Below are 10,818 nucleotides of genomic sequence, written 5' to 3'. Positions count from 1 at the left end.
TACATGTGTGTATACCTGTGTGTATACCTACATGTGTGTATACCTGTGTGTACCTACATGTGTGTATACCTGTGTGTGTACCTACATGTGTGTATACCTGTGTGTACCTACATGTGTGTATACCTGTGTGTACCTACATGTGTGTATAACTGTGTGTATACCTGTGTGTGTACCTGTGTGTATACCTGTGTGTGTACCTGTGTGTGTACCTGTGTGTGTACCTGTGTGTGTACCTGTGTGTGTATATCTGTGTGTATACCTGTGTGTGTATATCTGTGTGTATACCTGTGTGTGTATACCTGTGTGTGTATAACTGTGTGTATACCTGTGTGTGTATACCTGTGTGTGTACCTGTGTGTATACCTGTGTGTGTACCTGTGTGTGTACCTGTGTGTGTATATCTGTGTGTACCTACATGTGTGTATACCTGTGTGTACCTACATGTGTGTATACCTGTGTGTATACCTGTGTGTGTATAACTGTGTGTATACCTGTGTGTGTATACCTGTGTGTGTACCTGTGTGTATACCTGTGTGTGTACCTGTGTGTGTACCTGTGTGTGTATATCTGTGTGTATACCTGCGTGTGTATATCTGTGTGTATACCTGTGTGTGTATACCTGTGTGTGTATAACTGTGTGTATACCTGTGTGTGTATACCTGTGTGTGTACCTGTGTGTATACCTGTGTGTGTACCTGTGTGTGTACCTGTGTGTGTATATCTGTGTGTATACCTGTGTGTGTATATCTGTGTGTATACCTGTGTGTGTATACCTGTGTGTGTATATCTGTGTGTATACCTGTGTGTGTACCTGTGTGTATACCTGTGTGTATACCTGTGTGTGTACCTGTGTGTATACCAGTGCGTGTATAACTGTGTGTATACCTGTGTGTGTACCTGTGTGTATACCTGTGTGTATACCTGTGTGTGTACCTGTGTGTATACCTGTGTGTGTACCTGTGTGTGTATATCTGTGTGTATACCTGTGTGTATACCTGTGTGTGTATAACTGTGTGTGTACCTGTGTGTATAGCTGTGTGTATACCTGTGTGTGTACCTGTGTGTATACCTGTGTGTGTACCTGTGTGTGTACCTGTGTGTACCTGTGTGTGTACCTGTGTGTATACCTGTGTGTATACCTGTGTGTGTACCTGTGTGTATACCTGTGTGTGTACCTGTGTGTGTACCTGTGTGTGTACCTGTGTGTATACCTGTGTGTGTATATCTGTGTGTATACCTGTGTGTGTATACCTGTGTGTGTATAACTGTGTGTATACCTGTGTGTGTATACCTGTGTGTGTACCTGTGTGTATACCTGTGTGTGTACCTGTGTGTGTACCTGTGAGTGTATATCTGTGTGTATACCTGTGTGTGTATATCTGTGTGTATACCTGTGTGTGTATACCTGTGTGTGTATATCTGTGTGTATACCTGTGTGTGTACCTGTGTGTATACCTGTGTGTATACCTGTGTGTGTACCTGTGTGTATACCAGTGCGTGTATAACTGTGTGTATACCTGTGTGTGTACCTGTGTGTATACCTGTGTGTATACCTGTGTGTGTACCTGTGTGTATACCTGTGTGTGTACCTGTGTGTGTATATCTGTGTGTATACCTGTGTGTATACCTGTGTGTGTATAACTGTGTGTGTACCTGTGTGTATAGCTGTGTGTATACCTGTGTGTGTACCTGTGTGTATACCTGTGTGTGTACCTGTGTGTGTACCTGTGTGTACCTGTGTGTGTACCTGTGTGTATACCTGTGTGTATACCTGTGTGTGTACCTGTGTGTATACCTGTGTGTGTACCTGTGTGTGTACCTGTGTGTGTACCTGTGTGTATACCTGTGTGTGTATGGTATGAGCAGGGAGAAGAGCAGGAAGTTGGCGGCTCCCTGGTCCTCGCTGGTGTGGAAGAAGAGTTCGAGCACTGAGGGGTCTTTAACCAGAGCGACACACAGCTGATTCAACAGGAGGACAAGCTCCGCCTCCACTGCACCCCCGCTGTCTGGAGGAGGGAAACAGGTGATTAACTACCTGAGGTAACTGTTTAAACTGTTATACCGGCTACACCTTAATCACCTTTAGAGGAACCACTTTAAACCAATTAGATGACCTTACAGCTAAAGCAGCTCCAAGACTTCCTCCAGCGTTTGGACTGATTTCTTACTTTCAGTCGAAGGAAACAAACTTTTAGATTTTTTTCTTTTCAGCGACAGAAATCCAAAGAGCTCTGACAGAACTTTCTCAGAACTACAGCCTTTACTTGTGGAAACCTTTGCCATACAGGATACAGCTCTGAGAGTGGACATGAGGCACTCTTAAAGGTATAGCGTCACATTTTCTGGGAGTTTGTTGAGTTTTTTAAGATTCTTTTCTTCATGCAAATAAAAATCTATAAAACTAAAAGTTATAAATCTTTAAAGGCCTGTGTCCTTTGACAGCGCTTAGCTTGAGAGCACGTCTCACTGGGGCTCAGTGTTGCTAGGTTACAAAGTTTAAATCTAACATGTTGGCATGACTCACCGGTCCCAGCTCCGGCGCAGGAGGCCAGCAGCATCATGAGCGGTCTCAGAACCGGTTTGTGGTGCAGCAGAGGCTGCTTGGCCTGAGACAGAAGCATCTGGTACATCCTGAGCTGCTCCAGCTTCATGTCCTCAGTGAACTGTCTCCTCAGGCTCCACAGGAACAGCCTCTCCATCACGCCCTCCAGGACCACAAACTCCAGGATGGGACCCATCGCTCCGCCTGGTGACAGTGGAGTCCAGGCGTGAGAACAAAACACGACACAGGTGGAATAAGTGAACACTTTCTTTTCTCCTCTCCTCTCACCTTGCCCCGCCTCTTCCTCCATCAGAAGGAACAGCATGTGCTCCACATAGTTCTGCACGGCGCTGGCCTCGTCGGCCGGGATCGGGCCAAGGCGCAACGATCCGGAGCCGGAGCTGCTGCTGTTAGTGTGACCGGAGAGGAAGCTCAACGCACTGGAGCTGCTGCGACCCGGCTCGTGTTTCTCCAGGATCTTCACCACCTGAAGAGAGAGAGGACAAAGGAGACGACCTTTAGCAGGAAGAGCGTTTTCATCCACATGATGATGTCCAGAATGAAACCAAGTGGAAACGAAAAGACGTTACTGAGCTTTTCTGACGTTTCTGTTTGTGTAAAAAACAAACAAACACAGTTCAGTGCAATGCAAACTTAGTAAACAAATCTGGACAAACATGCAGCGACTGGAGGGACACTCTGGATGCCTTCTTCTTTTGTTTTTGGATTAGAAAATCTTTTATTGTCCCTGAGGGGCATTTTGGTTTGAAACAGAGTTCCATACAGGCAACACATCCTAAGAACTGCACAGAGACATAAATACAAGTCAAAGTGTGCCTGCAACAATACCTACAGCGTATTTAAAAACCAAACTGCTGACGGGACAAACGACCTCAGCTACCTGTTAGATTTGACCCTCCTATCAGAAGTGAACCTCCTTCCCTGTCTGCAGAAGTCTAAGCTCTGCCTGCAGGGGGGTGCTGAGGGTCTTCCAGGACCGCCTTTGCCTTCTGCTTGGCTCTTGTTGGAAAATGATGTTCGAGATCATTCAAGTCAACGCCAACAATCCGGCACAGTTTTAACCGTATTTCCCGCCTGTTTTTTTTGTGAACCATGCCAAGGTTACCAAACCAACAGATCACCACAAACGCCTTTGTGCAGGAGGCATCAGCGTTCACATCGAAGGTCAGTTTTTTGTTATGGTTTCTCTTGACGGACATCCCTTCTGAAGACTGGTTGGAAACTTGACTTCTGGAACAAATCTTTTTCTGCACAACCTACCAAGCAGCTACATGTACCGTCGCAAACACATGTCTAAGGCTTTGAGTAGCGTACAAACCTTCTATAAACTAATTCATTCATGAATAAACAAACTTCAGATCTTAAAGGCGTGTCTGCAGGATTATTTTCAAAGTGATGTTTCCATTGAGACGATACTGACACTGACATGTCTCAGTTCACGTGGCTGTGTCAGCGAGCGCTCAAACCCGCTTCATAACGCTCCTTCAGGAAGTGTAAGGTGACATGACATAACCCCTGTTTTAATCCTCAACCTAAAACCTGCTGAAATAAACAATCTTATGGTTTATATTAATGAGGTTTATTCAGCTCTGGATCTGGAAATGTGTGTAAGCGTCTTACTCAGATCTGAGCTGTAAACAACAGAAATGAATGAAAACGGAGAAAGAAAGAAGAATGTAACTCACTGTCTGGACTTGTGCTAACCTTTGACATGGCTGCTTCAGACAACGACTACACACAGACACACACACACACACACACACACACACACACACACACACAGACGTGGAGTGTGTGTGGGTTTGCTTGGCGAGCGTAGAGAGGGGTTTGTTCTAAATGGATTCTGTGTTTAAGGGCCAAAGTCTGGGTCAGTAAAATACACACACACACACACACACACACACACACACACACACACAACCACACACACTTATATACACACACACACACACACACACACACACACACACACACACACTGTGTCTGCCAACCATTATGAGAGAAACAGGGCAGCCGGAGGGCCAGAAAAAGAGACAAAGAGGGAGGAAAATAATAGAAAAGTGATGACTGATGGATGAAAAACGGAGGAATCCTGACAGGTGTGTGTGTGTGTGTGTGTGTGTGTGTGTGTGTTTTTTCCTGTACCTGAGACCAGTGGTTCTTGAAGACGATCATGCAGGTCTCGGGGTCCACCCCTCTCAGCGTGAGGGCCTTCCTGAGGTTGCCCCCCATCATCACAGAGGCCATCATTTTGACAGGATGTCAGGTGGTTACAGCATGTTCCAGGAGGAGGAGGGGGAGGGGCATCAGCTGGCTCTCTAAGCCCAGGATCAGGCTCTCCTCCTGGGCTTGGTGGGCAGCTGTTTGCCTGTGATGGACGAAGGTGGACGAAAAAGATAATCATCTTATTTCTGAAAATATGTCATTGATCCACTGCCAGGAGAATAATGACACGATGATAAACATACTAGCATCGCGTCATTTATTTAAAAAGCAGCGGAAATGTCTTTACTTTAAAGACAATTTTGCGATGCTATTTTCTGATGGCTAACACACAACTTGGAGGCGCCCATGTTGCTTTGGGACTACAAATCGTTACTGGAACTCACTCAACTCGTGGTGTGACGTCGATCCAAACTCCGACATCTGATATCCAAAAGTACATGAAACACACCACTGACTGATGGAGGAGAAATTATGAAGAACTCAAAGATTGTGCTGAAAAAAGTTGATTTTTTTCCGCCTGTTCTCGGTCGTAAACACTGGAACAAGTTCTCATTTAGAAAATTGATCCAAAGGTATTTCTTCCTGTATCACTTTGCTCCTGACACATGAACGATGTGAACTAACACACTGAGGGTGTGTTCATGTTCATCCTGTTTATTTAGCTCCTGTGTGTTTAGCACAGAGGTGACAAACATGCGTTTTGTTCCTGGCTCCAGTTGAAGTAGAGATACTTCACGTTTAAACATCAGACTCTGTAGAAAGAAGAGAAGAATGAAGAGAGACAGGAAGTCCTCACAGTGGGGAAGTAAACAGCGTCCCTCTGAAAGGACATTTCTAAATTTCCTCAGAGGATCTGGAGACTTTTAAAGTTCAAATCAAAGACGGACACTTTGCTCTGATGTTGGAATCAGTCGGAGGAGAATCTGTCTCTGCTCTGAATCTGCAGCTTGTCGTTGGCCATGTGTGCTGAAACACTTTGCAGACCTCAGCTTCCTCGCTGTGCTGAAACGAATGAGGATAAACAAACAAACACACTTTAATCCATGTGGCTCTGACTTCTCCGTGTAGCTCAGCGTTTTTCCTTCAACGTGTTCACTGTGTGTGATCTGCTCTGACGGACACGCCGAGGAAGCGTCTTTACGGCGTGCTGATGCACCTATGGGGAGTTCAGAGCCCGTCGGCACATGATGATGACAAGCTGTAGAGCGCCGTCTTCAAATGTCTGACTTTATCTCTCTGTCCAGGGACGGAACAGGAAGTGAGGGTCGTCATGGCAACGGGAATAACAGGAACACTCCGGAATGAGTTCCACCCTGGGCGTTCCGGAACATTCTCGGAATTCCAAAATAATATCTCTAAGAAATGCCCCCCCCCCAACACACACACACACACACACACACACACACACACACACACACACACACACACACACACACACACACAACAATAATAATACAAGAGTGTACCTACCTCTCTGCTGCTGCAACATGGACGAGCGAGCCCTCTGCCTGTTGTCCTGAAAGAGAGAGAGAGAGGTTGTAAACTGTCTGGGTCTAACACACACACACACACACACACACACACACACACACACACACACACACACACACACACACACAAAACACACACACACACACACACACACACACACACACACACACACACACACACACACACACACACACACACACACACACACACACACAAAACACACACAATTTAAAAATCCATCACCATCTGGGCCTCTAATCTGTGTGAGTGTGTGTGAGTGTGTGTGTGTGTGTGTGTGTGTGTGTGTGTGTGTGTTAATCTGAGATGAGACAGTGATGTTAAATCCCAAGCCACCACAGCATGTGTGTATTTGTGAGTGTGTGTGTGTTGAACTCAGACAGTCACATGCCATCACACAAACCAGGGATTAAACACACACACACACACACACACACACACACACACACACACACACACACACACACACACACACACACACACACACACACACACACAGAGTGACCTGACGTGTTCAGATTCTCATTTTTAGCTGATTGAGTTTTTAAGTGATGACTAACTCCAGGTGTTTATAATGGAGGGCACTTTGACCTTTGACCTGAGTTAAAGGACGGTCTGTGGTCGCCTCAGGGTTTGAACAGTCGCTGCGTTCTCACACATTTAACCAACAAACTCTTGAAGTGCAGCAGAGACGTGTGTCCGGTGTGGAGTCATTGATTGACAGCTTGGCCCCTTAAAGTGCAAACAAACTGTCCGCTCCAAACGTGCAGCAAATTCAGAAACGCCTGCGATTACATAAACGATGCAAAGTCATGAAACCTTCGTTTTGGCTTTTTGTAGCTCCTTTTTTTCATTGGCGTCGCATGCAGGATCCCTCATATGGTACACTGGGAGTCTCTTCAAATCAAATGATGGACAAGCAAAGCTGAGAGGAAGTGAATATTACCTTTAAAATGTTTTAATATTAGAAAGGAAGGTTGATGACAGTGAACCCAGCTGAGGTGCAGGAGGCGACGTGAGCAGTGCCAGTGACGCTTCAGCAACAAACCAGTGTGTTACATCATATATATAACACACAGCGTGACATGAAACGTCTGCAGCTCTGCGGAGACACAAATCTTCTCCTTCCAGATTGAAGAGACGTGTTTGTTTGGTTCAGACCCAAACACACATCACATCCTCATGTTTCTGTCAAATCGGTCAGAAAAACAACCCATGTTATACCGCCCTATATTTACAAATGAGGTCACACACACACACACACAGCTGCACACACACACACACACACAGCTGCACACACACACACACACACACACACACACACACACAGCTGCACACACACACACACACACACACACACACACACACACACACACACAGCTGCACACACACACACAGCTGCACACATGTTAATCTCCTTCATGGACAGCAGCAGCAGCAGCAGCAGCAGCAGCAGCAGCAGCAGCAGCGTTTGATTCAAGGTCTTCTCCCTCCGCTCTCACAGCTGTCTGTTTCTCACAGTCCTTGGGGATAATCTGTTGCTGCTTGTTTTGTTCCGTTGAAGTTTTGTCTAAAACATTTTGGACGATATCTCAGAGTACTTTAAAGCCCTCACTTCGGGAACCACTACCGTAGGATATTCTCAGCACTGCCTGCAGCACATGTTAGACCTTAATAGTCTAACCCTGAAGGCACCACCTTGAATGAAGACTGTGTGTGTGTGTGTGTGTGTGTGTGTGTGTGTGTGTGTGTGTGTGTGTGTGTGTGTGTGTGTGTGTGTGTGTGTGTGTGTGTGTGTGTGTGTGTGTGTGTGTGTGAGAGAGAGAGAGAGTGTGTGATTGTGTGTGTGCAGGTCACTAAGGTTCACTGGTCTGTGACTGTGTGCACGTGCTGTCTTCACCTTCTTAATGCTCCGACTCCTTACATCACACACACACCTGAGTGAGGCACCAGCATTACTCAGCAGCACACACACACACACACACACACCTGATGCAGAAAAGAGCAGATATATGTTATGTAGAAAAGACGAGCATATATTTTTTGATTATTTATTTCATTTAAAGGCATTATTTCATTTCAACTCTAAGCTCCTTTTATTGTTTTATAATCAAATATTCTATTTATTCTAGCTTTGCTCATGTTTAATATCAGTCTATTTACACGTATAGGGTTTCTTTTATCCACTTTTCGCTTAATACTTTAGTTTTTCTGATCTAAATGATGTTTAAAATGTATGTATCTCTTATTTAATTTCATAAATGAACGTATATATTTAATTTACCCAGTCTATGTTGTGTTAAAATCTCGATTTACTCTATTTTAATCACTTTTGAGTTCTCTTCTCTTATATTTAACTCTTTAATTCGCCTTGTTTTTATTGTTTACTCGCTTTTACATTATTTGTCATTTTACTCTGACTTACCTGTTTGGTCTCACAGGTAAAAACAGTAACTTCTCTGTTTAAACACAGATTATGACCGTAATATTTCTAATATTCCTCTCATCCCTCCGGATCCTGTTCAGGCTAAAGTGTACCTGCTGTAAACAGGATCTTACCTCCGGTCTGTCCCAGATGAAGGAATGTCAGCTTCTTCTTCTTCTTCTTCTTCACAAAAACAAAGTCAAAGTACTTTAAAACTCTTTAACAGTCCAAGAAACGTGAATAAACCCCGTCGTTTCTTCTTTTAAACCGGATTTATGGGTCCTTTCGGTCCGTTTTTTTTTGTTTTAAACCTGCTGCTCCGCCGCTGAGCTTTAATCCGCTCAACCGTCAATCACTCCGCCGCTCGCTGCTAGGTAACAGTGTGGCCCCGCCCACTGATGCAGGAAACCACGCCCCTATAGAGATTACACTATAATAGGGAGAAAAACTCTGATTTTTGTCCTTAATGAACAGAAATGCAAACACATTTTTAAATATAAGTGAATACCCTGCATTAAAATATTACTTTAGCATACTTTAAAACTGTTTTTTAAGTTATTAGACCAGTTAAATGTTTAGTTATATTTATGTACATGTTCAATTCTGTGTACTTTTATTTGTTTTATCCCTGTTATTAATCACCGTGGAAACACAGGTTAACAGCTGGTGTTAGAGGACAGCAGGAGGTGATAATCTATTAAAACAATACACACACACACACACACACACACACACACACACACACACACACACACAGGTCACTTGGATCACAGCCAAACACCAACAACATCATCATCTGCTTCAAATATGATTTGAACAACATTTCAAATATGGACATCGGTGTATCTTCATTTGCAGAGCTATGGATGGATGTTGAACTACCTTTCCTCAACCACAACCTGCGTTTGCAGCTGCATAAACTTTGTGTACGCAGCTGTTTTAGCTGATTTCATATTATGAAATGTGTAGGCCTACCGTCAGAGTTTGAGTGTTGTTGTTGAAACTGTGTGTTGCTGATGTTCTGAAAACGAGATCTCTGATATCAATGAAGGTTGAATAAATAAATGACATTTAAAAAATATATATTTATGTAAAGATGTTGCTTTGATTAAAATATATAAATCAAAAAGAAAAGTATTTTTAATGGAAATGTGACAATATTATTCCTGTGGTGACGTACAAGGTACCCATAAAAAATGTGATATCTGTAGTTATAACTGCTTTTAGATTCAAGTGCATGTTTACCTTTTTCAAGCATTGTTAGAAAAGTGCTGGAGGATAATTGTTTATCCTGTTTAAAAAACCTTCACTGTGTGGATGGTCAAGCTGAATAAAGACGTCAGTGCTGCTCTCTGGTGGCGACAACCTCAAACTGCAACTGATTTCACTTTGTTTTTTATTCACCATGTAAAAAGTGTCTCGACCACAAACCCAAAGTATTAAGCTGCAGGAAATCCTCAATTTTAAAAAGTGAGTCTTACTGCTTTTACTTTGAATTTGGCCTGTTAGTAGATAGATAGATAGATAGATAGATAGATAGATAGATAGATAGATAGATAGATAGATAGATAGATAGATACTTTATTGATCCCGAGGGAAATTCAAAGCATCCAGTAGCAGGTTACAAAGACGTACATGACATGAAACATTTGTTACAAATTAAACCACAAAACCGACGCTCCAACTCCCATACATATATATTAACCTGAAAAAAAGATTTAAAGAATACCTCTAGATGAATGAAACTTAAACTGTGCAACTAAAAATAGACTTATACAAGAAATGTACATAACCTGTGCAGGGATAAAAATATATGTGCAGTTTAAACAAGAACCTATAAACAGTTGAGGAAAAAAATCTGTAATTAGACCTGAATATAAAAAAATAAGAATAAAAAAGTGTTGACTTTCTGAAGTTGTGTTGTTTATATGTGTACAGCAATGTTTAAAAAGCAGATAGTGCAAAATTATCAAAAAACAGACATTAAATAACAGGCAGTGCAAACATTAAATTAAAGGTGCTATGTAAGTAATTAAAGTGTATTGTTTGAATGTATGCCATGAATCCTTTCTCAGAGCATTTGCAATATCGCACA

General features: G+C 43.1%; 1 protein-coding gene across 3 annotated transcripts in view; it reads right to left on the bottom strand.

The window, feature by feature from the left end:
• Positions 1 to 9,195, bottom strand: part of LOC110001389 (FHF complex subunit HOOK-interacting protein 1A) — a 20,709-nt gene extending 11,514 nt beyond the window's left edge. Inside the window, exons 1-6 of one of the 3 annotated variants that reach the window (XM_065950728.1) lie at positions 8,858 to 9,195; positions 6,260 to 6,305; positions 4,709 to 4,931; positions 2,831 to 3,029; positions 2,525 to 2,746; positions 1,844 to 2,006 (exon numbers count right to left, since the gene is read on the bottom strand). In XM_065950728.1, coding sequence (XP_065806800.1) covers positions 1,844 to 2,006; positions 2,525 to 2,746; positions 2,831 to 3,029; positions 4,709 to 4,813 — 689 coding nt within the window. In that variant the 5' untranslated portion in view covers positions 4,814 to 4,931; positions 6,260 to 6,305; positions 8,858 to 9,195. Of the gene's footprint in view, positions 1 to 1,843; positions 2,007 to 2,524; positions 2,747 to 2,830; positions 3,030 to 4,708; positions 4,932 to 5,172; positions 6,152 to 6,259; positions 6,306 to 8,857 lie in introns of those variants that run through there. The other 2 variants (XM_065950726.1, XM_065950727.1) reach the window with 2 other exon arrangements.
• Positions 9,196 to 10,818: the final 1,623 nt, after the last annotated feature.

The sequence above is a fragment of the Labrus bergylta genome, chromosome 22, assembly GCF_963930695.1.
Source record: "Labrus bergylta chromosome 22, fLabBer1.1, whole genome shotgun sequence".
In the NCBI taxonomy this organism is placed as follows: domain Eukaryota; kingdom Metazoa; phylum Chordata; class Actinopteri; order Labriformes; family Labridae; genus Labrus; species Labrus bergylta.
This window is presented reverse-complemented; position numbering and strand designations above follow the sequence as displayed.